Here is a 26,366-nt window from a genome sequence, read left to right on the forward strand (position 1 = left end):
TGGGCGGGGCCTTCCTCCGAGGGGGCCACGTGCGGGGGGCGGGGCCGGCGGGAGGCGGCCTTTGTCCGGGGTTGGCCGCCATCTTGCGCGGAGGCGCTGATTGGGCTGCGGCGGGCGGCGGCGGAGCCAATCAGTGGCGGGGCCCAACCGGGGGAGCGCGGCCCGGGTGAGCGCGAGCAGCCAAGATGGCGCCCCCAGCGCCCCGGGCGGGGCCGGGCGGGGGCAGGGGGCCGGGGGCGGCGGCGGGGAACGGCCCCGGGGCAGGAGGGGGCCCGAGGGGACGGGGAGGCCCCGGGGGGACGGAGGAGTACCGCGAGGTACTGGGGGGGACGAGAGGGCAGCGGGGAGGAGGCTGCGGAGGGCACCGGGAGGTGCTGGGAGGGTGGAGGGGAAGGAGCGGGGCAGGCCCGGGGCACGGCCCGGTCCCGTCGGTGCCTCCCTGCTGCCCGTCCCTTCCCCCGTAGGGCCCGGTCCTGCCTGCACGGGGCGGCTGGGGGGCGGTAGGGCCCCGCCCTCGGGAGGGGGAGCCTTGTAGTTTGGCAGATGTCCCCCGGTAGGAGCCGAGGGAACGGCCTGGAGTTGTGCCAGGGGAGGTTGAGGTGGGCAATGAGGAGCCATTTCTGCTCAGACAGAGCGGGCAGGCGTTGGGACGGGTTGCCCAGGGAGGTGGGGGAGTCCCCGTCCCTGGGGGGCTCAAGGAGAGGTTGGGGCTGGTGCTTGGGGTTGCCATTCAGTAGGTTGGACCAGATGATCGTGGAGGTCTTTTCCAACTTTAGTGATTCTAGGATTCCTGCTGCCAGATGGGCACCTTCTCTTCATTCTTCTCCTCATCCCCTTCTCTCCCTCCCCATCCCATTACCAAGGTGGGCAGCCCCACCACCCACTCCAGGAGTCCCAGTGCCAGGCACCAAATGGCAGCTGTGAGCCCTCATCTGAAGGGAGCTGCCCCCAGGGAGCTGTGGCCCCACTGAGTAGAGCCCCAGGGCTCAGGCTGTTCTGCCACACAGTAAAAATGCCTCTGTGTGAACCTCCCTGCCTTGCAAGTTGGGTACGGAGACCACAAACAACACATGGGTGCCACACGTTGGATCCCGTTCAGCAGCGGGAGATGAGGCAGGGGCATCTCTGTGCTGGTGTTCAGTGAAAGGCTGTCCCCGGCTTTGTGGGGGCGGCTGTCCTCTGCTGGTGTCCTTTGAGGACTGTGATCAGCCCTGGAGAGCTGTGCCAATTCCTTGGATTTCCTCCAAATGTGGGGTGTGTTTCTCAACGGTACTTTCGTGCTGACTAATCCCTAGCATAGGGAACTGCTCCTGTAGGTTCAGTCGCACGCAAACACGTGAACATGTGAATAAAACGAGCTCTGAAGTCATCTTCAGTGCAGACAAGGGCCCAGTGAGGAGGAGCTGACAAGTGAGATCAGTGGGAGGAGTTTGCCCATTGAAGCAGAACCTGATCGTTGCGATTTAACTCTGATAGAGTAACGCTGCTGCTCTTCTGCTTTCGTGAAGGAAATGAAGTAATCACTCGGAGGATGACGATCTGGCATGTGTAAAACCTTCTATAACACTGGCTAGCCACAGCTTGTGCAAAGAATTAGGACTACGATGCTGCTGTTTTTTTATGCTAACAAGATAGGGGCATGACACGGGGGTCTGAGAAGAACCGTTCCCAAATATACATATCCCTGTGCTTAATTTAGTGTTTGGTGTAAAGAAAGCCAGAGAACTTTTGGCAAATAGTTTAGTGGCATCCCATGCTTGTCACTGAAAAACTTCCCTGCAGAATGAGATGTGGGAGCTGTTTCCTGATAGCCCCACAAGCATTTAGGGCAGAAATTAAGTATATTTTGGCAATCTCTGGAAAAACTGTTACTAAATGGACCAAGGATGGAGTCAATATTGCATCCAAATGAGCCTTTCTGCACTGGGACTCAGAGTATCCATGTGATTTCCAGGGTTAGTGTTGCTGCATCCAAATTGTGAACAACAGATCTGATCCTTACTCTACTACAGCTGAGTATTGTGGCCCCTGCAGTATACCTGCTTCTGATCTGTTTTGTTACATACTGCTTTTTGTCTGTTTCTTCATAGTTATGCAGTGTTTGGTGTTAACACTGAAGAAATCCGTGGTGAATAAAATCATTGTGGTTTTTATAAGGTTACAGGAGTAAGGTAGCATTGCTAAGATAGCTCAAGGCACTGAAGTACAAAGGATGTTGTAAAGCCAAGGAGCAGGGAACATAAGCGGTGTCGTTACAGTAGTTACTGCAGTGTCTATTACAGCTAGAGGAAGTTGGGACTGCATTTCATATATTTCTTTGAAAACTGAAGGGGCCTGTTGCTTTTTTTTGTTGTGGTTGAAAAAAATGAAAGTCACTCTGGTTTTTCACTGGAGCAGTAGGTACATGCTCAGCCATAGGTTAAATCAAGTACATCATTAAAAGTAGCAGTAAGAATCCTTTCTTTGTTGATCAGCTGAGAAGAAATGTCAGGGAGAAGCAGGTTTTGGAACCAAGTATTTTATTTCAGCTCTGTGTTTGTGTGGCTAGGCAAGAGTCCAAGAAATGAGAGGTCTGCTGTCTGTTTTGAAAATACAAGAAAGGAGGAGAAGGAGGAAGAGATAAAAGGAGGCAGTGCTGTGTAGTTGGGGAAGGAGAGCCTGTTTCACTTATCTTTGTTGAAGTCTTAAAATCTCATTCAGTTTTGCACCTAACCGTTGCATTTTGTGATTTTAAGAGCAAACGCCGCTCTCCCCCACCAGTAAGCACTGTAGGCAGCTGTCCACAGGCCAGAATATGCAGAGTGAAACAAGCAGGTTTATAGCTATTACTTGAAGATAATTACAGAATTGAGTTTGAGATAATAATGTGTTTTTTAAATAAAAATGCCAGCTTTGTTAATAAATTAAAGTACAGTGCCATGAAGGAGATAAGTCCTTGGTGAAGCAGCGGCTCTGACTCTGTGACTGTGACCAAGGCGTCACTTCACTGGTAGCAGGTGGTTTGCTTTCCAGCTACCATAGGATGATGCTAATTTTTCAGCCTTGGGACAGTTATCACATGCTTTTTGTCTTGCCTTGCCAGCTACACGGACTGAGGTGTGCCTTGTTCAGCGTTGGAACTGAAGCGCTATGGAGCAGTACACAGCCAACAGTAACAGTTCCACCGAGCAGATCGTTGTGCAAGCTGGGCAGATTCAGCAGCAGGTACGGGAAGTTAAAGTGGGTGATTTGGCACTGCCAGTGCTGAATTGCAAACCTGCTTCTTCTCAGAGTTCCGCAGAATCAGCGAGATGTTTCATGATACTGTCTGGATGTGTGTTTACCTGACTTGGGTCAGTTGAGCAGTTTAACATTGAGTTGTTTTTTCATTGAAGTCAGAGTAAATAGGCTTTTTTTCTTAAAAAAAAAAAAAAAAAAAAAAAAAAAAAAAACCTTGTAATTTTATTAATGTAATTTTATGGTATATATTATTGAATTTCAGTGGAGTGGGGAGTTTGCAGACTGGAAGTGATGTGAAGAAAATAGCAAATCCTCTGAAAATAGAGGAAACAAAATACTAATCCAAAGAGTCAGTTGTCCGCAAGGAGCAATGCAGATTTCCCCCCAAATTGAAGTAAATTTTTGTTCAAGCCAATAGAGCGTTTCTCTAGCTTTCTCAAATTGAAATCCTTCAGTTTAGTACTATAGATAGCTCAAAATAAACACACAATACAAGAATTGGGGGGAAAAACAAAATAACTAAAAGAAAACCACCTTGTATCTTTGGATGAATTCATCTGTTCCAGAATGAACTTCCTAGTTTACATGTTACTGTGAAGGCTGTTTGGTTGGTTTTTGTTCTGTTTTGTTTTGTTTTTAAGGCTTGTAGGTTTTTAGTGTTATTAAGCTATTCACATAGGATAATACAGTCTCAGATGAGCTGTGCTGTTGCTGAATTTTTGTTGCATCTTAGGTTCATCCAAGGCAAGAGGCGCTTCTTAGTTTGTCTCGCATATGGATGAACCACTGGGTTATGTTCCCAATGAGACGTACTTTGCTTTGGTATCAGCCTATTTGAGGGTTTGATAGCTGGGACCAGCTTCTTCCACTGAATTTAGTAGGAGAACAAGATTATAGTTAAGGATGGAAAATGACAAATTAAGAATTATCAAAAATACCTGCTTCCAGCAGGTAACCAAAGATACAGAGGCATAGATACAAAGATACAAAGGCATCAATGAAACCAAAGGTAGGTAAAGGGCATTAAACATACATGAACTTCTCTCATTTTAGCTCATACTCTCAAAGCCAGTGTTGTACTGTACATGAAACATTTTTCTAAGATTTTTTAATAGGCCAGCTGTAGTACAGCTTTTAGTAGAGAGATGTCGTACATCTCCCCAAAAGCTAAGGCAGTTAACATTGATTATTTTGGGACTCTTACTAAAGAGGCTAAAGATAGATGAGGCTTTTAGACTTAACTGCTTTTGCAACCTCTCAAGATCATCCTTGAAGGTCAGTGGTGGGAAGAGGCGATGATGCAGAGGTGACACAGATGAAGCCTGTAGTCTTTGCTGCTCTTCTGTGCAGGAAGAAATGTATGGCCTTTATTGTAACTAACAAGTCTGGACAAAAATCTGGACCATTTTGCAATAAAAAGTCAAGCAGTGAAAGGAGACATTATGCAGAAAGGTAGGAGCCTAAAACAACGAAGCAGAGACTTTTGAGTTCTGGAAAATGACCTCCCGTGTTCTTTGTAACTGATTTTTGTTTGGGATGTTGAAGGCTGTCAGTATCATACACAGGTTTGCCAGCATTCTGTTCTTAGATCTGCTAAGTATAATCACGTTCCGTATGTTCTGAGAGCAGCATATATGAATTCTAAGATTCATCCTCTTCCAGCAAAGTGTGGTTGTCTCTTGTCTGAGCTGTGCATTTCCATGTTTCAAGCTATTCCTGTTCCTATTCCCAGCAGCAGGGTGGTGTCACTGCTGTCCAGCTGCAGACTGAGGCTCAGGTGGCATCCGCCTCAGGCCAGCAAGTCCAGACCCTCCAGGTAGTGGTGATCTCTCTAATTGTGTTTATGTGAGCACTGCATGACTCTCCCCATCACCACATATCTAATGCTGTGTTTCTTACAGGGTTTGAAATAGGGGCAGGAAAATTGGTGGCCATTACTACATGTTTGATGTGAGCTTTCCGTAAAGAGCAGGGGTTACAGCTTTTCATTGGATCTCAGATGCATTCATGAATTCCAGCCATTGTAATTCCGAAAGTAAATAGTGGTTGAAATGGGACTCAAAAGGAAATTTAAAAAATATATATGTATAAGATAATGAACTCAAAAGTCAGAACTGAAGTGATGCAACCCAAAGATTTTCCGTGCTTTCAAGGATTGGATTTCTGGTACCCACTGTGAGTAGTTCTGTGTCTTCCCTACATGAAAGGGACAGAGGTGGCAGATGACCCACCAGCTTGAAGAGTGAAACTTCTTCATCTGTGATTGGAAAAGGTACCTGGGGATAGTATTAGCTTCTGCAGGACTGAGATGGCTGATTTTTTATTTACACGTGAACAACACAGAAACCCAGGAGTATGTGTTCTAACAACAAATGCATCAGAAATTGGAGAGAAAAGCAAGGTCATTTCTTGATTTATTTCACACTTGATTTTATTCACACTGATTTATTTCAGCGTGAAGTGTTCTGTGTCTTGCAAGCATTCACAAATGTTACTTTATTAGCTCACAGAGGAGATTTTTAAAGGAGTTGATAAACCCTGGACAGTTATAGCAATTTATTAGCGCGTTGTTCACTCAGTGTTTTGGTTTTGTTTGAGGCTTGAATGGACTTGCCAGGTGTAAAGTTGAACACAGCATTTTTTATGTTTGGAATTGAAACACGGAAAGCTGGCTGACTTGAATTGCTTGGGTCACTGTGCCCTTCCAGTTCCACCCACCTGTTTTTGTTGTTGTTTTTGCTTGCTCTAATGCATTAACAAGACTTTTGGAATGTACATTTATCTTTCTGCTTATTGGGTGTAGTCCTGCTGACTGCTTCTCTGGCTGACACGAGCATGCTTTTATCTCTTGTAATTCAATAAAGTACTACCAGTTTTGCTAGTGACTCCTATGTGATAGTAACAAGGTTGAGGAACGGAACAATGTAGCAGGGGTGTGGGGTGACCTGTGAAGCCCCAATATTCTATTTAGCCTGCTGGTTCTTGAGGTCCCACAGTGGTGGTGGCTGGATGTATGTTCACATGTAATTCGTTAAGGTATTTCAACTATGTGAAGTGAAGATTATTTTTTTTTTAGGCATTCAGAATGTGATGAAAATCTGTGCTGATATTCAGTCTGGTGCTTTACAGTGAGAGTGGTTGAAGAGCAAACATTCAGTATTGCATGTTCTTGAAACCTATAGCTCAAAAACCCAAGAACTCAGTGACTTTGTTGTTCAGAAACAAAAACAACACAACTTGGGGCATGGCTAAGGGTGATTACCTGTTACCTATTTCACAAGCCTCATCTCACATTTCAGCTTCCTGTGGTCTTTTCGAAGATTTATTTTGGGGAGTTTGGGGAATTAGCAGGTAAAGATGTTTAAAGAGAGAAGTTTCCCCTTGCCTTTCTTTTCATTAGTCTTTTTCCTAGTGGCCAGCTGCAGTGACTTTTAATGCAGAATTTAGAGAGGCTGCAAGCCTTGTTGGTCTAAGAAGTAGCTGCTGCATGTGTTGTGTTGCTCTTCCTTACTGAACTACATTTTGTGTTGCTACATGAATAATTTCATTTAGTAACCATGAAGAGATTCTCTAAGATTATCACCTGCTATAGATACTGGTTAGGAAACAGAAATTGTTCAAGCACTTAATTGGAGAGAGTGGAAGCTACTGCAGAGTCTCTCTGCCAGAATGGCTTATTTAGAGCTCTTCTCATTAGGAGCCCCAGTCAAAGATTAGTAGTAGTGATGTGGTTAATGAAGTTTCTTTTACAACACTTTGCTCTTGGGCTGTGCATGAACGTAGTTACTGTATCTAAAAACATACGTCATGCCTTTCATGCTTTATTGCAATTAGATGGGAGATACTGGTTAGACTGAAAAAAACAAAAAGTTAATTTGAAAACTCCAGCAGCATGGCACGGAAAAAACTTTAGAAACTAAAGGTATTAACGCTGATTATCAGCCCAGTTTAGTGATTGTCACTGCATTCCAATAGGTAAGCACTCATTCTCACGTGGTAGTTGCTTTAGGTTCTGGTTTCATACCACCAGACATTTTCATTGTTCTGTTTGTGTTTGTTTTTTCTTTCTTTCCTGTTTCCTAGGTCCAGGGTCAACCGTTAATGGTGCAAGTAAGCGGAGGCCAGCTGATCACATCAACTGGCCAGCCCATCATGGTGCAGGCAGTGCCTGGGGGTCAGGGCCAGACAATAATGCAAGTCCCAGTTTCCGGAACACAGGGACTGCAGCAGGTGAGATAACTCTAATTTTATCGAAGATTAATTGCAGAGAATGAACTGTGATGTTCTTACCCTGTCAGATAGTGTGTTTGCCTCAGCAGTGTTAAAATAAACTGGGCAGCTCTGGTTGTTTTCCAGCTGTGGATCTGCCACAATGAGCTGCCTATTTAAAAATGCAACTAAAATGTGCTTTGTGCTTGGTTTTCATATTGTAAGGGATGGTGCAAACCTTTTAAGTGCAGTCCATCAAAATATAGCTAGACCTTGGTGTTTTCTTTTTTTAACTGACCATTACAGTATAGTTGGTGGTCTGGTGCCTACTCAAGTTATGGCTAGAAAGAGGATTTTAAAAATTATTTTTAAGAAAATTAAAGCTTCTTGAAGTAAATCCTTGTGCTTGAGCTCATCTATTATGTGATGGCTGAAGGTGCATTTAAATGTTTCCATTGCAAAGAAAGTAATAGTGTAGAAGGAAATCTGATGATTTTATTAGAAACAATTATTTTTAAATACTTAAAGTTTTTAAATTTCAGCAGGTGCTCAACGTGTGTTCCTCTAAAGTAAGGGAAGAACTGTAATGGCAGCTTAATGAAAGTGTTCTAGTGATTAGAGAATGAGGTTTAGGAATAAAGTTCTACACAGTTCAGGTTGCACACGTTGTGTTGGTGTCTTGAGAGGTTTATTTAGTTACTGAATTCAGTTTCCTTGATTGAAAGACAATAGCTTTCAGGTTAGGTTCTTTACAGTCTAGTTGTTGGGGAAAGTCTGTAACTTGTTTTTAAAGCAGAAGTGACAACCTATATTCCAGTTTCTCTTTTTATCACACAAATATTTACATTGATGGATAGACTTCTCCGCAAAGCTGAAAATATTTTTATATATGTCCAGGAGTATTTCTGTATGCTGGATAATTAACGCTTTACAGATACTGTAAATCTTACTCTACTTTTTTTTCTTTGACCTGAGTGTTGTTGTTGCTAGTTTCACGTGAGTAATTTATTTCTTCAGCCGTTTTACTCTGTAAGCAGCGGAGAGTTGCTAGGGCATGATGACACTGGCATGTTACATTTCCTCTGTTCTGTACGGTCCTGACAGCTGTTGCATCAGTGACTGCTGTGTCGTAGAGAGGAATAAATTAAAACTCTTTGTTTTAAAATGGAAAAATGAGAAGAATCAGTGCTTTCTTTGTAACAGTAAATCATCCTCAGAGATGATGTGGTAATGCTGAGGCCAAGGAGGGAGAAATAAGAGGTATAGTTAATGTTCCTTTCTGACTCTTTCTTCCACAGATTCAGTTGGTCCAGCCAGGTCAGATTCAGATTCAAGGTGGGCAGGCTGTGCAGGTACAGGGGCAGCAGGGCCAGACCCAGCAGATCATTATACAGCAGCCACAGACTGCAGTTACTGCTGGCCAGACACAGGTAACTGCACCAGCATGAAAGGGTTTTCTTGAGAGGCGTAGGAAGAGAAACTTGACAAATGACTTAAGATGTGGTTAAGTAAAAAGGAAAAAATATTTATTAATGTTGAGGAGAACTTGAGAATAAAGTTAATATTTTTGTAGTGTTTTCATGCATAACTCTGGGACAGAATGAATAGATTGCATGTTTTTATCCATCGTGTTTCTGTATATTTGTTCATGGCTGTTTTCATCTCTTTGTTGAAATTTGACAAAATATTGCTAATTTCATACTTTCGCCATTTTGTGAAATAGTCTAGTCTTACCTGGGTTTTCTGCTGTTTTTGTTGTTTAGGACCAAAATTAAATTTCTGAGCAGACTAGTTCTTCCTTTAATATATTGCTAGTGAGACAGGAAATCTAGAACTTGTTTCTTTGAATGTTAAGTACTGCAGTGTTAGAAAAAGTTTATTAAACGTGCTTCAGGTACTTTCTCTTCAATTCAGTTGGTTTGTGCTCCATCCTATTTCTTTATGCTGGTAATAAAGCAAAAGAAATACATGCCTGAAACATCATAAGCACTTTGTGTTAATTCAGGAATTGTGAAATTTGGGAAAGAAGCAGTTTATAAATGTTACTGTGTTCTTTGTTTTGTTTAGACTCAGCAACAAATAGCAGTTCAAGGACAACAGGTAGCACAAACGGCTGAAGGCCAGACCATAGTCTATCAGCCAGTTAATGCTGATGGAACCATTCTCCAACAAGGTAGGAGCTTTGGTGCAAAAATTCAGAACTTCTCCAAATCTGTCTTACAGATTTTACTGCCTTGTAATTATTGCCAACGAAAACAGCGAGTTACAATGTTGGTTGGTAATGCTGTGATTGTTTTGGTATGAATTGTTGTCATAGCGAATGGAAGAAGAAATGTTTGTTTTATACAGGAATTTAGCAGATATTGTTTTCCCCAGAAAAATCAAAAATTGCTTTTTTCTTCGGCAAGTTCTATTAGGATAGAAACACTTGAGTTTGCGTTTTACACTTCAGACCTGAGGCTGAGATTACTGTGCAGATACAAAACATACCAAGCATGAGGACCAGGTGATGGAATTTAGTTAAGAACTCACAATGCATTTCTGAATTCTTTTGCATCTTACGGAAGGGTGAATGAGTGAAAAACAGAAGTGGGACTAATGGTGTTCCCTTCTTTCTGTGTGCGTGTTTTTGTTTTTCTTTTCTTCTTTTGTGTTTTATTTTCTTAAAGTTACAGTCCCTGTTACAGGCATGATCACCATTCCAGCAGCCAGTTTGGCTGGAGCACAAATTGTCCAAGCGGGAGCCAACACCAATACCACCAGTAGTGGACAAGGGACTGTTACAGTGACGCTGCCAGTTGCTGGAAATGTTGTCAACTCAGGGGGAATGGTTATGGTATGTATTTAACTTTCCGTTGATCTTTTTAAAGGTTGAGCTTTGAGGTATCTGCACACAAGACACTATCAGAGATTCTTGTCAACTTAATATGGTCAGTCTTCTCAGTAGCTACCAGGAGTTTAAATTATACAAGTTTTCAGTTTTAGTGGCCTATGTCCTATTGTGACTTATGTATTCCTGCACTTTTGTTCTACTACAGCAATTGAGTTCAAAAATCTAGAAGCTGAAATTCAAAATAAGCTGTTAACTAATAAGCAGACATTTTAGAAAGATTTAATTGACTATTCCGTTTCTTGAGGATGCCTTATTAATGTTTTTTTCTGATTCATACGAACACATTTTCTGCCAGTTCTTACTTCTTTGTAGTGTGATACCTTTTAACTTGAATTTTATTGTTCATCTCCACTAGATGTCAGCATCTCTACAAGTAATAAATGATTAAGAAATGTTAACAAAATTATCATATAAATTAAATAAGTGATAACCAGAAAGAAAGGGAAGTGATGGCATGTCATGGATGCAAGTTGTACAAGAAGCAGTAACGTGGTCATAGAATTGTATATTGTATTGAACTTTTAGTATTGTCAGGAAAAAAGCAAGCACGGATGATGATGTGTGATTTATTTGTTTAAATTTGTCCTGCAGTTTGAGAACAACTATATTACTTCTTTCAACTTAAATAGGTACATTACCTGAAGAAAAAACAAACCCTTTCCATTCTAAACGTTATATTTTATTTTAATTATTTTTGCATTCACTTTTTCCGCCTACAAGTACTAAAATCATTCTTCTCTGTATAGATGGTACCTGGAGCTGGATCAGTACCAGCTATCCAGCGAATACCTTTGCCTGGAGCAGAGATGCTTGAAGAAGAGCCCCTGTATGTAAATGCCAAACAGTATCACCGGATCCTTAAGAGGAGGCAGGCACGTGCGAAGCTTGAAGCAGAGGGAAAAATTCCCAAAGAAAGAAGGGTGAGAACGTAACTCGAATCTGATACAAGGCTGCTCTATGAGAAAGGCACAGAAAAGCATCTCTACCAGAAAAATAAGGATTGGAATCATAGTATTTTTCATTTTTTCTTGTTCATAAGCTACATCAGAGTAATTTCTTAGTGTCCCTTGGTGGCAGTAATACTTTTCCATATGTTTAATTGTTGAATAGGTATGTAACTGTGTTGCAAAGAGGCATTTACTGTAAGTGTTTTATCTCAGGGGTGGGTGGGAAAGGATGGGATCTGGGTAGGCTGTTTTAGTGAGTTGGAAATTTCCCCAGTGTTCTCGTTTACTTGGAATTACTGAACTAGAAAGTGCAGACTGCTCTCATTACTCTCCTCTTCTGTACTGTGACAGAAATACTTGCATGAATCTCGACATCGTCACGCCATGGCCAGGAAACGAGGAGAAGGTGGACGGTTCTTCTCACCAAAGGAAAAAGACAGCCCTCATATGCAGGTAAGCAGAGTTTTGTCTGTCCTTTGGACAGATGACACTTCTGTTTATTCAGAATGCACTTTAGGGATGTATTTCCACTGTTTTCTTTGTTCTTTTTTTGGAGCTAGGCTGCTGACTTTTGTCCCTCTCTGCCCTTGGTTTTACGTTTCAAGCATTGTAAAGAAACATTCTCTTCTTGCAGACAACAAGCATCTATTTGCCTTGAGTAATTCATTCATAGTAATGTTGATAGAAATGTATTCACTTTGTTACACAGATAGGGAGAATGCTTGTATTTGTTGTCCTGAGAAATATAGTCTGTGCGGCTGTTCTGACAGCATACCAGCAGTCTCCTTTTTAGGACATGTGTTAAGGGTAGAGGTGCTTTATCTTGCTCATGATAGAAAATTCAAAAATGTTAATGTCTGATTCTTAGTAGAGTACTGATTAATGTAAAAAGCACAAGAAAGGTTTTTCAAAGGAAAGAATATAATAGGGTAGAAATAACAGTTGTTGCTAACTAGTGCTTTAAAGCAGTCCTGTGGCTTCAGTGGAAGAGTGTTTCTCACTCTAAAATGAAATCCTTCCCAAATACCAGAATCAGACCTAGACCTACCAGCAGTAGGTTTTCCCAAATACCAGAAACAACACATTAGGAATTAAAACAGTTTATATATCCCTGTTCTGTTACAATGGCTTATAAAACCCAGTAAAAACGTGACCTGATTAGAGAACATAAGAGGAGGTGTTATAGGAGTATGTTTTATTGAAATAGGTTTGTGATTATCCGCTGTTACAGAAAAGTGTATGACATGTATAAAATACATGACTTGTATTTTGTATCTGTAGGATCCATCTCAGGCCAACGAAGAAGCAATGACACAGATGATCAGAGTCTCCTAATCACTGCTTAAACAAAAATGTAACTGAATTCCTGTCCCTTCTGCAAGTCTGTCCTACCTTACAAGTGTATCAAGCAAGTCTTTCAATGGGACAATCGCCATATCACAGCCTATCCTTTTCTACAGAGCAAACACCACGTTTTCAGTGTGTGGTCAAGATTTTAACTGCAGTTGACTCAACAAATAGAAACTTAATGACTTTCTTGGTATACTCTTCTGATGCAGCACAGGGATTTCAAAGTCTGACTGCTCATGCCTTTTTTTCTTTATAACATCTCTTGCATTAAGATTGGCCATGGTGAGAGTGTGCCACTGACTGACCAGCAATAACTGGCATGCTGAAGCAGGGCCAGCAAAGACCTCTTGGAGTTACGGCCCTTCTGTACAGAGACATAATCCAATTTATAGCAACCAGCACTGATGTGACTACACCACAGTACTTTCCCAGTAGAGACTTGTTATTTACATCCACTTCTTACACCTTTGGACCTAATTGTCAACGGAACTGTTCACTGCTGTTGCATTTGCACTTGTTAGACTGACAGAAACTGAAGGGGGTTCTCTTAAGCTCTACTCTGTAAAATATGTAAACAGCAAGCTCTGCTCTGGGAAAAGTTCAGCCATCAAGACAAAATAATAGAAGTAGGTTGAGATTATTACAGGACTTGATCTATTGTGTATCTGGTCCAAGAAGTAAGGGGAGAGGTTTGTTGTGAGGATAAAGATTTAATTAGTAAAAGCAATTTATTGGTGTTTTTTGGTATGTTTATTGCTAGCAGTTGGTGCTTTGAAAGAAGAGTGGATGGTAGTATAAAAGGATTAAAACTTCCAAGTGAAAATCTTCCAAAGGATTATTTTTTTAATCTTTCTTCTAACCTGCTAGTCCAGTGCATGGTTTCTCCAAAAGAAATAAAATCTGCAGTCTCAGAGTGATAGCACTTGACCATCTTTCTGACAGTGTTTCTTGATGTCTGTTCTAAGTCAGTTCTAAAAATTCTCTCCTATGCAGAGTGAGGGTTTGTTTCATGACAGCAGAAGCTCAGGACAATTCAGCTCATCCTGATGTAATTGAAGGACTGTTAAATGAAGGCAGATATTGATGAACCTTTCAGGCTTTTTACAGGCTATCCTCTTAAAAATTTAAAAAGTGGCACTTAAGGAAGGAGGAGTAGTTGCGTTTGTTTTTTTTTTTAAAGGGATTTTTCATGACCTATAGCTGGTTTCTGGCTGCATATTTTGACAAAGCATAGTTTTATCTTTCATTCAGTTGCCCATTACAGATTTTTAAGCTTGCTCCATTCTTACTGATTTGAAATGCGGTGATGGAAGCTGTAGTTCATAAGTCTTTTAACAGATGACACATCTTTCCATGCCCATCTTCTCCAATCTTGACTGAGTTCTGCAGACTCGCTGTGTGTCACCTGCATAGTCTCCTCTCTTCCATTTTTTGTGTTTTGTAGTTAAAACCGAGTCACCGCAGTTAAGCATGGGCTTGGAAATACAGCCAGATGTGACTGGGGGTCTGGAGGGTGTTGATTAAGAACATGAAAAGGGAAGGTGTCAGAGGGGAGAGGTTTTATTGTGGGGAAAATAGCCAAGGAAATGAGAGACTGGTTTAAATTTGGTGAACTTTATTTCCACCTGAAAAAAAGAAGTAAATGCAACTTAGAAAATTCTAACTATATTATCTCGCTGTTACATTTTTCCCATTTACTGAAAGCTTATGGCTAGAAGCAAAATGGAGAAATCAGCAAGTGCTAAAAGGCTGGGAGGATACAAAAAGACAAAGCTTTGACCATTCTATTAAGAAAAGAGAAATACACTAAACCTACAAGTAAGAAAAGATGGGAAGAAATGTAAGAGGAAGGAACAGGAATGTAGAGAAACATTAGATGCTACACTGTCAGCAGGCAATCTGGGAGGCAGAGTATGCCTGCTTAGTTATTAAGGAAGACAGTGCTTTGATCAGTCACCTGTAAAGTATCTAGTGAAAGTACGGAGAAGAAAAGCAGATTTGGTATTTACAGTTAGCTGGATTTTTTAAATGAAGTTCATTCTCTTCTGAACTTGTAGCTCGGTGTTCTTATCCTTACTACATCTGACACAGTGAACTGAAACTGAGAAACTCTTCTGTGCAGGGACATCTGCAGCTATAGGAGGAGGTGGAAGCCTAGTTCCAAATCTTTAGTTTTGAATTTTGTCTTAAATTATATTAGTAATCCAACACTCTTCTCACAAATTTTACATGAGGGCTTTTTCTAACTTCAGAAAGCATTGATGGCATCTTTGGTGCCTTTGGTTGCTTCCGCCTTAAAATACTTGGCCAGTTGGTGCTTGTTTTCTTCAGTTGGCAACTACAAAATCTGCACCTGGCATTTCTTGTGAGGTCACCCATTTCAGGTCTTTCAGTGAAGGAATGACAACTTCTGCTTTAGTTGAATTTGCAGCATTATTGTAAATACTTTTTTAGAGCATCTGTACATTTTGTCAGTAGAATATTCATGTGCTGAAGTAAGACAGCCTCTCCATAACATTTCTGCTCTTCAACTGAGAGCTGATCTCTGTCCTGGAGAGCCCCCTCAGACAGTTGGGAGTTAGAGAAGCAGAGATTATTGCTTTGACATTAATTCTTTCTCTCCCTCCCTTTTTTTTCTTTTTCTCTCTGTTGTGAGTAATTATGTCTTTTCTTAAAGAAGTTGTAAACTTCTTCAGAACAGCTAGAACTTTTTTTCCCAGTAAGCCCTTCATGTATAGGTTCTCTGATCTGTTGTTGTAGGAAGTGTATTAAGGCCTACGGATTTGTGTTATTTAGGAAGTCTTACTGTTAATACTTTAAATAGCGATGTGAAAGCCTGAATGCTACTGTCAGGTTTTTCATTTGCTTTAGGTTATGTGTGTTCACTTCTAAAAGTAGTGTTTGCTTGGTCAGATTGGAGGTATCAGTCAATGTGATTGACCCGTGTTACCAGAAGAGTCTGCTTTCTTTTCCTGGGTAAACTTGTTAAATTGGAGACATCACCAAGTTCAAACCTCTCTAGTAATTAAATGAGAATTCTTTGTGGATTGGCTACACTTGAGCAAAATCTCCACTTTGGGAGTGCATAGAAGTGTGGATGAGGATAAAAGAATAGGCTTGGGGAGAATGTGAAATGTGGTTGATCAAGGAACACTGGAGCAGTGAACCTATTAAAAAATCAAAAACACTTGTACACAAGTTCAAAGAATGAGATGTAGAAAATGGTCCTCAAGTGATGCTAAGCTAAACGGCTTCAAGGCTTTGCATGTTAAAAAGAGGGGAGGGTGGAAAAAATGTTCATGTGAATGGGTGGGGGGTGTACTGAGATTTGCGTAATGTAAGGCAAAGTTTGTATATAGTTAAAAGTTTATAATTTTTTTTATATAATGCATTTTTTCAAGTGTATTTTGGTCTTTAATAGATGCAATTGTAAGTACTGTGTACACTATCCAGCTAATAAAAATTTATAAACCAAGAACCAGCTTTGGCTCTGCTACTGCATCCTTCTGCTCCTTGCAGTCCAGTGGCAGAAGCGGCGGTGTGAGGGCAGGCAGCGGTTCTGGCACCATCGAGGCATCCTGAGGCAGCTTGGTCTTTGCCCCTGAGCCTGTCTGTTGCCCTCTTGCCCTGATGGGACAGACCCAGGCAGCTTGGCACCTTGTTTTGCTCCATCCCCATCCCACCATTGCCTGAGTGGCTGCAGGTGGAGGCCTGGAGCCCTACAGGTGGTAGAAGCTGACTGACTGAGGGAATCAGGCCTCCCACCATGGGTTCTCATTGGGTGGGTGTTGCTCTGTGACACTTCTGCTTGGGTGGTGGAGAAAGCCTCCATCTTGTCCCGCTGCTTTCCCTCACAGGCTGAGGCAGCCTCAAGATGGCGGCTGTGGGGCAGCCTGCGTGCAGGCACTGGGTTATATGAGGGAGGGCTGCAGGTGGCATGGAGGGCAGGCCCAGCCCTCAGCCATGGGGCTGGGGAAGCTGCTGAGACCCTCCTGGAGTGGCCTCACTGGTCTGGAGGAGGGAAGGAAGGCTTTGACATGGCACCAGCGTGCCTTTTGTGTGTGCGTCGAGTGTTAGGTGAATCTCTGGGCTGTGAGCAAAGCTGCACGCTCATTAGAATGGTAATTTTTGATTGAAACAAAATAAAGGGAAATCTGCCCAGGAGTCACACTATCCTGCTTCTTTAGCTAGCCAGTTCCTGGGTGCCCATTGGCATAATGCTCAGGGTGACGTTCCAGTCTCTTTCATGCTTGTCGCAGGAGTCATTGTACACCTTGAATAATTATCCCAGAAAGGTAGTACAGAAGAATCCAGAGGTAATACAGAAGGGATTGTCCTGCAGGTGCAGTGATGGAATTTGTTCAGGGTTGCAGAAGTATGAGAGATGACCGTCTAACTTTGTTACTGAAATGCTGTTCTTTCCAAGACATTCATTCCTTTATATTCGTGGTTATATTCCAGAAAGGTGGTTTATTCTTGTCCCCAAACTCCCTAGTATAAATATTATCTTTTTTTTTTTTTTTGGCCAAATATGACGGAATGGAGACCATTAAAAAGAGCTCTGTTGTTTTGGTGCAAAAGGAAATTTTCCTCTTACGAGGATTGAGCAGGCTGTCAAAGCTTTAAGAAATACTCAGCTTCCATGTCTGCCTACTACTACCTATCAGACATACCTGCTGTTCCTTCCACGTGTGCTGCTCAGGCTCTCTCAACAGCATTGGAACTTAAATGTAAGCAGTGAAAACATAAATACTTTTATCAAGCCTAAGGTCCTGCACTGTTAGGCTGTCTTTTTGTGTGGTATTATCAAGTAGTTGTACGTTATCACAGTATCGTTGAAACAATTCTTGTGTGTGTACAGAGTTTACAAAGCTCTATGGGATAACAGCCTTATAATAAATAAATAATATTATGTTCAGCCTATTCCATTTTCTGTGTTTTGGGGATGTACTCTGTTTTAGAAGGGATACACCAAACTTTGTAGGTATTTATAGCTATATGCTGCATTCTTGGAAGAACTGTAAGCACTCCTGTGGTTCCCAGAGCCTGGTTCTACCCTCACTGGTGCAGAAGCAGCTCTCTGCTAGAGCACACGTGAGCATCGCCAGCTGGCAATGAGCAGAACAAAAACGGGCAAGTTTTGCCCCAAGCACTGTGTTGGATGCCTTAACAATATTTTCCACGTGAACCAACTGTGGGTGACATTTTTATGCTGTGAAACAATGTGGGGATAGCGAATGAGTTTGTATTTAGGTATGCTGAAATGGTCCCAGAGCTCCAGCTGAAAATTGGTGTACTTCAAATGCTGGTTATAATGGATTGTAGCCATACTGCCTATATTAAGTGTCTAAATTGGGGGGATAGTGTCCAGAGAGCTGAGGTAGAGAGAATTACCTCCAACAGGCAGTTCAGAGCATCCTGAACAGCAGTCCTGCTGTTTTGGAGTTTTCTTCTGAAAAATTCCTTTTTTCTCTATCCTAAGCAAACATGATCTGGCCTCTTAGCTTGGACAGTGTTACGTGCTGCAAAGCCCCCATGGGCAGGCACACTGTGTGGGTCCTGAAGAAAGCTGGCCAGATTTCTGATACTGCATTGTTGGCAGCTCTGCAATCATGATGAAATGCAGAAATACTAGAAGTGTGATTGTTGGTAAATAGAGCAGAATCATGAATGCAGAAGAGCAGGAAGGGCAGTAGCCCAAGGGACTAAGCAGACATCATGGGCCTGGAGGGAATGCCCATAGCATGTAATAGGTTATCTGATTACAAAGCCACTCATATACTGATTTTTACAGCTTTTTGCTTTATTCTTAATTTGAATTTCTTTTCAGTTCCTTTAAAAGAACAGGAGCAGACTAATTTAAAGCAGTCTCTCACATTGGAGAGAATTTCCTATATCTGCTAATCTTGGGCTAATCATGGTTGCCAGGATCCTGTTTATGTTGCTTAGCTTTCCTTTCTGGTATTCTATATTTTACAGTTGCTGGGGATGGGAGAGAAGTAAGGCATGAAGCAGAAAACAATCTAACAGGTATTCTAGAGTGAATAGAATGAACAAAACTTTGTACAACTAATGTGAAATGGATATGGTTGATGTTTCTCTATTCTTTACATTCCTCATGCAAGAACACGTTGCTGATTCTTTGTATTTTGAGGCGCTAGAGACAAACATGTTCCAAAAGTGTTCTTTTGTTTCCATGATTTCCAGAGGAAAAGGAAAGGTATGAAGGAGCCAATTTAATTTTGTCAGCAGGATACTCCTTGATCTCTGTAGTTTTGCTCCCAAGCAATATAATCCAAAAATCAGTTTGCTTTCCCATTTTTGTTTGTTTCTTTGTTTGTTTTTTTGTGGGTCTCTCAGGACATGGAGCAGAACTGGATGGTTTTTATAGTAGCTAATAAAACATTATGCTTTTCATCTGTCTTTTGCTCAAATCTCTGTGGCCTCTCATCCATATGGCAAATGTTACCCAATTTGTAAAACTGCTGCTGGAAGGCATTGTACTATAGTGACTGTAGCAGAATCTCTAGAGTATAATTTATTATACGATTGTTCTGTTCTTATAGTCCACTTAGGGCAAGAGCCCTTTGCAGTGAGCAAATGAAGCTGCCCAGCTATTAGTCATATGGATATACCTTTACTGCCTATTAGAGACCAAAACACTCCTCTTACTGTTTACTGCTGTTGAAGTGGATAAAGAAGAAACAATTATTTCAGCATAGGCTGCAGAGTCTGTTTCATCTGCTGATGTGAATATTAAATTTCATTAGTCAATGAAGCCAAACCAGACTGCCTCCCTCCCAAGAATTAGCTGCAATTTCTACCATTAGTAGGTATCAAAAAATCCTAGAAAAGAAAATTGGGAATTATCTGTATCTCAGGACATTTCAAGGCTCAGAAGAGAGCTCTTTAACGTTGCCCTGGGGTCTTTCTTGTCAAGTACTAAGAAACTGCTGACTTTTAGAGGATCGTCATTAATTATTTGATTAACTCACCCAAAACTTTCAGCATGATCCTCTTCAGTAGTTTGTTTCTCCCCTGGAAATGGCTCTCAAGATGGTATTCACCTGAGTCATTAAGTTGATTTTTCAGCCACACTCTAATCATTTTCCATGAGAAGTCATTCATCATTTCAGTCCTTCCTACTTTAATGATAATTTGATCAGTGTTAGCTCTGATAGGAGGTTGACATCTAACTTGGGACACCACTTTGCACTACTTGAAATGTTGAAGCTTCCCAATGTTGACTGTCACAGAATAGGAGCAATGACGGAACAGGGATTTCCCTTTCTTTGCAAATGTCATTACAGGTTCTAAAGACAACAGAGTGGTGATTCATTAGAGGGGTGTAAGACAGGAAAATGTAATCCCCACAACACATCTAACCCAACAAAGGAGCACAGCAAACGTTAGCACAAAGAGAACTGGCAAAAGACATGGAAGTTATTGACCCTGGTATCAAGTTCCAGGGCTGTCATTGCTGTAAAATCCCCCAGGTGCTGTGACATAGAGCTACCTCTGCAGTGTGTTCAAGTTTAGGAGGGTGTTGCTCCACCTCACAAGTCTTTTAACACCTTTAACACCTGATCTCCTTCTACGACAAAGTGACGCGCTGGGTGGACGAGGGAAAGGCTGTGGATGTGGTCTACCTTGACTTCAGCAAGGCTTTTGACACCGTCTCCCACAGCATTCTCCTCAAGAAACTGGCTGCTCTTGGCTTGGACTGGCGCACGCTTCGTTGGGTTAGAAACTGGCTGGATAGCCGGGCCCAAAGAGTCGTGGTGAATGGAGCCAAGTCCAGTTGGAGGCCAGTCACTAGTGGCGTCCCCCAGGGCTCGGTGCTGGGGCCGGTTCTCTTTAATATCTTCATCAATGATCTGGACGAGGGCATTGAGTGCACCCTCAGTAAGTTCGCAGATGACACCAAGTTAGGTGCGTGTGTCGATCTGCTTGAGGGTAGGAAAGCTCTGCAGGAGGATCTGGATAGGCTGCACCGATGGGCTGAGGTCAACTGCATGAAGTTCAACAAGGCCAAGTGCCGGGTCCTGCACCTGGGGCGCAATAACCCCAAGCAGAGCTACAGGCTGGGAGAGGAATGGTTGGAGAGCTGCCAGGCAGAGAAGGACCTGGGAGTATTGGTGGATAGTCGGCTGAATTTGAGCCAGCAGTGTGCTCAGGTGGCCAAGAAGGCCAACAGCATCCTGGCTTGCATAAGAAGCAGCGTGGCCAGCAGGGCTAGGGAAGTGATTGTCCCCCTGTACTTGGCTCTGGTGAGGCAGCACCTCAAGTACTGTGTTCAGTTTTGGGCCCCTTGCTACAAGAAGGACATGGAGGTGCTTGAGAGAGTCCAGAGAAGGGCAACAAAGCTGGTGAGGGGCCTGGAGAACAAGTCCTACGAGGAGCAGCTGAGGGAGCTGGGCTTGTTCAGCCTGGAGAAAAGGAGGTTCAGGGGCGACCTTATCGCTCTTTATAGGTACCTCAAGGGAGGCTGTAGCGAGGTGGGGGTTGGTCTGTTCTACCACGTGCCTGGTGACAGGACGAGGGGGAATGGGCTTAAGTTGAGCCAGGGGAGTTTTAGGTTAGATGTTAGGAAGAACTTCTTCACTGAAAGGGTTGTGAGGCATTGGAACAGGCTGCCCAGGGAAGTGGTGGAGTCACCATCCCTGGAAGTCTTCAAAAGACGTTTAGATGTAGAGCTTAGGGATATGGTTTAGTGGGGACTGTTAGCGTTAGGTCAGAGGTTGGACTCGATGATCTTGAGGTCTCTTCCAACCTAGAAATTCTGTGATTCTGTGATTTAATAAATCAGCTACTTGGGTTATCAAAGCCTTTCTGTGTGAAAGGTCTCTGTGACTGGGAAATGCTTTTAACAAAGTAGAAGATTTTGTACAAAAAAGGAGTGGTTTTTTTTGTTTGTTTGTTTTGTTTTGTTTTTAGTTTTCACCACCTTGTCTGAAATGTTTCTGTCCCAAACCTAAACAAATTTGTTTTTGATGAGTATAATCCCACAAAATTGTATTCATGGTTTTTGATAGTAATTTTTTTAAACAATTATTTCTTTCCCTTTGATGCTTTTAGATTTCATACAGAAAAAAAAGTAATTTCTTGGCCATTTCCACCTCTAGATACATGCAGACACATACTGTGGTTTCATATTGCCCTTGATAATCTTCGGTGGACTCTGTGACCAGGATGATGCCATGCACAGTTAGGATTAATCCCTTCTTCTGAAGGGAAACTCAAGTGTAAGACTGGACAATATTTTTCTGATAGCGCCTTGCACCAGAATTTCTCCTCATGTAAATGCTTGTGTACATCCTATGAATAGTTCGCTCTGAAGGAGTCTCCTTCTACTTGCAGAAACACTTGTGTGTGGCATGCCACCTGGCATGCATGATCCTTTCAAAAAAGGAAAATTCATGCTAGAACTAATCTCATCTTAGTATGTCACTTTTTCTTACGTTATACCACGAATATCACTGGGACTATGAGAAGAGCTATTTAATGCTGCAGATTTGCATAAACAAACATCCATGCCTAGCCTTGAAAAAGGGTGCCACTACCCTTTTGCCACTGTTATTCAGTTTGTTTCTCTCTGTGGACTTTTATTGGCAGTAAGAAAGCAAACAGCAGCTAGCCTGTCTGACATTGCTCACAATACCTCACCCATCACGTATCTGGAGAAAGCAACAGATTTCCCTCCCTATGGGAGCACATCCAGCTGGGCCCAGGTCACATTGCAGCGTATCAGCAAAACTCACAGCATATTTTTAAAACCTTCTTCCTGCTCAGGATCTGCCTAACGTTTGATCTAAGTCTGCAACAGTAAATAAAACAGTGCCAGGAATTGTTTCCCTGAACTGGAAAGTACTCATTTATTCTGCTAACCTGTTAACATAGCTCCCAGCATAGTATTAGCCAACTCACACTCGTACAAACAACTCCTAGGCATGGTTTGGGAGTCAGCTCAGGAATTGCTCCTGATTTGCGGTTTCATTCCTGCTACGCCACTGCCCTGCTTGGAAGGTACGTTTCGTGTTATGGCATGTGTCACTCTCTGCCAGCTGGCCTCAGTGCCAGCAAATAGTCCTGGGCATATTTAACCTACCAGAGGCAATGCAGTTGTTATTTCAGAGTACTGTCAGATTACTCCAGTACAATAAAAGACGGCTCCTGCCTTAGAACACTGCCCACCTGGCTATGACCTCTGAAAACTGCAGCAGCCTTCACCTCCTGCTCTTTGGAAGTGATTAAACGTCTCCATAACTCCACTCCAAAATCAAAGATGGAGCAGAGCAGTGTTGGGTGTACCTGGTGCATGCGGGGTAGGAAGAGGAAAACACTGGTATGAAACAACTGGCACTCAGATGAACCAGCAGCAGGACCTGAGGTATCTCAGCCTGTCTTCTTCAGGTGCCAAGCACCTTGCCAAAGCCAGGGAACTCCTTTACCGATCACTACAAGAGAGAATTCCAACACCAACCTGAATTTTTCAGCTTATTTTTATGGTTTTAGGGGAAAGCTTGTTATTTGTTTTGAAGGAATGTAAGGTTTATACTCAGGCAGAGGTGTTCCAGGAAGCTCAACAAGCTGCTGTTGCAAAAGCTTTTCTTCCTCTGTGTCTTCTGAATGCAACAGAAAGTGAAAAAGCACGTCACAAGATCAGGCCAAGCATAAAAACTATTCCCCTTCTCAACTCCTTGAGCAGCCCTAGGTCTACAAGCATATCTAAGATAACCTATGATCACAAACAACAGGACTGTAATATACAAGTGCCAGGGTAAAGTTCACTTATTCCATTATTTATTGCAGGCATTTATACAATGCCTATATCCATAGCGATGCTTTACATGGCTTGGATTACAAGCAGTAGCATTTTTTAAGAAGGGGAAACTATCCCCTGGTAACACAAACTTTATTGGGACAGAATTGGGATTTTTTTTCTGTCTGGCTGAAGACTGTGGGCACTCAAGTTTTCAGGTAGCTCAGGAACAGGTACCACATCACATTTCCTGAACATCAATGGATGCTTCCTAAACATCAATGGAAACTTTCTAGTTTGGTCCTAGACAGCCCCTTAAGGATTTGGATTCTTTATCATATCAGTCACAAGAGTCAGTGGTAAGTTATTTGAAGGAGCTTAGTCTTAAACACCTGAAGACTGACAACATGATTCTCTTCATCTGCATCACTGGACCACTTACACACCAGGGAGGGACTTTTCAAGCTGCTGAGTTCTGCATGCACTTCATGCTGATGAAAAGAATCACAGCCTGTGAAGACAGACTTAAAATCCTTCCAGTCCCACAGACTCTGCCGTTCTCACTACTTAAAGTGCAGCAGCAAGAGGCTGGACTATCCGGATCAAACCTTCACGCAGATGCTGCCTCACACATTGGAGGTGCTCCCCGTACCACAGCACTTACACCACATTTCCAGGACACTTCAGCACTGTGCCCCGGGTGTGCAGGAACCAAACTCTCCTCCAACCTTCAGCCTGGCAGGGGCTTGGGAGTTCATGGGCCCCTCCAGGCAGCAGGAAGGCCTCTGCTCATCTCCTCTTCACCCTGAACGAGTTCCTCCCTTCTTCAGCACCCCTTCCCAAGGCACACTCTGTAGGCTCATGTGAACAAATTTGTAATGCGCTTGTTAAAACGGTATCACCCTGCAAGAAAGGGTGCAAGGCTCTTCCAACCAAGAAAAATATAAGACTGAACTTCCAGCAGCTGGACACACTCAGCTGGAGAAATCAGCAGCTCAGCTCCACCTCCTGCATCTCAGATCAGGGCCAGCCCTAGTTCTTCCCTCTCAACAAAGAACACCCCAGCTAAACTAGAGCTTTTCTTGCTCTGCATTCTCTCTCTTCAGCCCAAGAAGCCCAGCATCCCTCTCCATAGATGACTTGGGAAGCCTGACCCCACTGACACTGGGTCCTCCCCTAGGGAGATGGATGAAGGGGTTTAAAAACTATCTAGGCTGAGGAAGGAACTGAATTTTCTCTCTACTTCCTGCAAGAGTTTTCTAATCTCCAGGGTGTCATAGGAAATACATATCACCACTTACCATGGCCAAAGGAGGTTTTGATTTATTTTTGTTGCCTTTTTTTTTTTTTTTTTTTTTTTTTAAAGTGAGCTGTGTTCAATTCCTTCAGAGAACAAAAACTCAACTGTCTTCAGGTACTGCTGGTGCTCTACAACCCCAGTAAGCAGAGGTATTTTCCTACCACCTTCAGTAAGATACTTTGTGGTCAGAAGACTAGGATTTCAGCCACCAGGTTCCCAGCATTTCTCCCCAACTGTCCCCAAAGCAGATAGACAGTTCCCAATAGACAGAGCAGACCCTGCTCCGGAAGCATCCCTGCTCCATACAGCAAGCGTAGGCACTTTGTTCAGGGTCTGAAATTCCCCTCAGTGTCAGCACCTCTGGCACACGTTGCAACACTTCACTTCTGCACACTTAAAACCATCCATTAAATCTAACTTAGTTCACCATACTGTAAATGGTATTAAAAACACCAACCAAAAAAGACCTTACTGCACTATACAGCAGAGAATATTCTTGGGAGATCCCAGAATGACAGCACTTCACAGCTAAAGCATTAGAACAGTGCTTTCTAAATAGCAAGCAGGATTGTACTTCACTAGTTTAAGTACTTCACCCAAGAGGACAGAGCAACACACACATCTGAAGACAACTGTTGCTCTCAGAATTCTTATTTATTAAGAGCAGAAAGGAAATTTTGCTTAAGTTTTATACATAAAAAAGTAAACAGTAAAATCTTCTTTTTAAAGTCCTTCCACTGAAGAAAATTGAGAAATAAGTTGTCTTTTAGATAACGTTTATTTAAAAAAATAAAATTAATTGACAAAGATACCACACTATTTTGCATGCCGGTCATCCCTTCTAATTGTAGAACCCTGTTCAACATAATCTTCAGCAAGAAACTGCTTTCATCAGCAATTCTTAAGCAAATGAACCACATCAGCCTGGACTCAAACCTTGACAGCTGCTTCAGCTACACAAGCTAGTGCGATATCTGTTGTTACCAGCTCAGGTCTTTAGTAAATGAATTTCAAGTGGACACTAAACAAGTATTTCACTAAGAGATGATGAAATATTAAAATTAAAAGCAAGTCATATTGCAGCTGTAATTATACTACATTAGAAACTTCAGTTGTTGGGGATCCATTCACCATATATAGATTATTTTGTAATCAAGGTAATTACAAAGAGAGCATTACTCCCTGCATGCTTTCCTGGACTTGGAACCAACAGAGTTGACTACATGTAGAGTTGACTAGGGTGTACTTGGAATTCACTCTCTCAGGCAGGAGACTAGTTAAGGAGTGTTACTGATAACAAAGAATAAAAGTTATACAACATTGATTATTATAAATTGTTTTGTTCTTATCCTCTTTTTGCCTTAGTCTCCTACACATCTTGACATCTGTTCATGTAGAAAACCAACTCTTTTCTTGTTTTTCCTTACGGTGACTCCCCATTTATTAATGGTGATTAGAATGCATTGAGGAGGACTTGATTCGGAATACGTGGATGTGCAGATGGGCAGCAATCTGATTGCAAACACTGACGCAGTATCGAAGCAAATCAAACAGAGAAAAGATCTGCCAAAGGAAAAGAAAAGGTACACGTTTAGATCTATGCTTTCAAGACAGCGTAACACTATTTGTTTGCTTCAGAAAAAAGCACTGGGGTCTTTTCAAGAGCTGGATCTCAAACTCTGTAGG

The 26,366-nt window shown here is 42.3% G+C and overlaps 2 protein-coding genes across 15 annotated transcripts in view; one reads left to right on the forward strand and one right to left on the reverse strand.

Moving 5' to 3' along the window:
* The first annotated feature begins 63 nt into the window (after positions 1 to 63).
* On the forward strand, positions 64 to 16,087 carry NFYA (nuclear transcription factor Y subunit alpha). Of its 13 annotated transcripts, none has more exons than XM_084301855.1 (10): positions 64 to 166; positions 3,083 to 3,204; positions 4,952 to 5,038; positions 7,303 to 7,449; positions 8,727 to 8,858; positions 9,496 to 9,601; positions 10,098 to 10,264; positions 11,068 to 11,241; positions 11,620 to 11,721; positions 12,550 to 16,087. In XM_084301855.1, exons 2-10 carry the CDS (start codon positions 3,130 to 3,132, stop codon positions 12,601 to 12,603), a joined length of 1,044 nt encoding a protein of 347 aa, XP_084157981.1. In that variant the 5' UTR covers positions 64 to 166; positions 3,083 to 3,129; the 3' UTR covers positions 12,604 to 16,087. The 13 variants fall into 13 exon arrangements, with proteins under 13 accessions (XP_084157981.1, XP_084157989.1, XP_084157990.1 ...); XM_084301863.1 differs by having other exon boundaries at positions 10,104 to 10,264; XM_084301864.1 differs by having other exon boundaries at positions 10,116 to 10,264.
* A 9,228-nt stretch (positions 16,088 to 25,315) lies between these two features.
* The window catches only part of CEPT1 (choline/ethanolamine phosphotransferase 1), a 30,681-nt gene continuing 29,630 nt past the window's right edge, over positions 25,316 to 26,366 (reverse strand). For both annotated transcript variants that reach the window (XM_084302072.1, XM_084302071.1), the window contains exon 9: positions 25,316 to 26,243. In XM_084302072.1, coding sequence (XP_084158198.1) covers positions 26,124 to 26,243 — 120 coding nt within the window. In that variant the 3' untranslated portion in view covers positions 25,316 to 26,123. The remainder of the gene's footprint in view (positions 26,244 to 26,366) is intronic.

The sequence above is a fragment of the Netta rufina genome, assembly GCF_964035555.1.
Source record: "Netta rufina genome assembly, chromosome: 26".
Classification (NCBI taxonomy): domain Eukaryota; kingdom Metazoa; phylum Chordata; class Aves; order Anseriformes; family Anatidae; genus Netta; species Netta rufina.

Excerpts from the sequence above, each read along its gene's own strand:
- NFYA (XM_084301855.1), top strand. The coding sequence starts at position 3,130 with ATGGAGCAGTACACAGCCAACAGTAACAGTTCCACCGAGCAGATCGTT. Across the intron at positions 8,859-9,495 it reads TTACTGCTGGCCAGACACAG|ACTCAGCAACAAATAGCAGT; the intron begins GTAACTGCACCA and ends TGTTTTGTTTAG. Across the intron at positions 9,602-10,097 it reads TGGAACCATTCTCCAACAAG|TTACAGTCCCTGTTACAGGC; the intron begins GTAGGAGCTTTG and ends ATTTTCTTAAAG.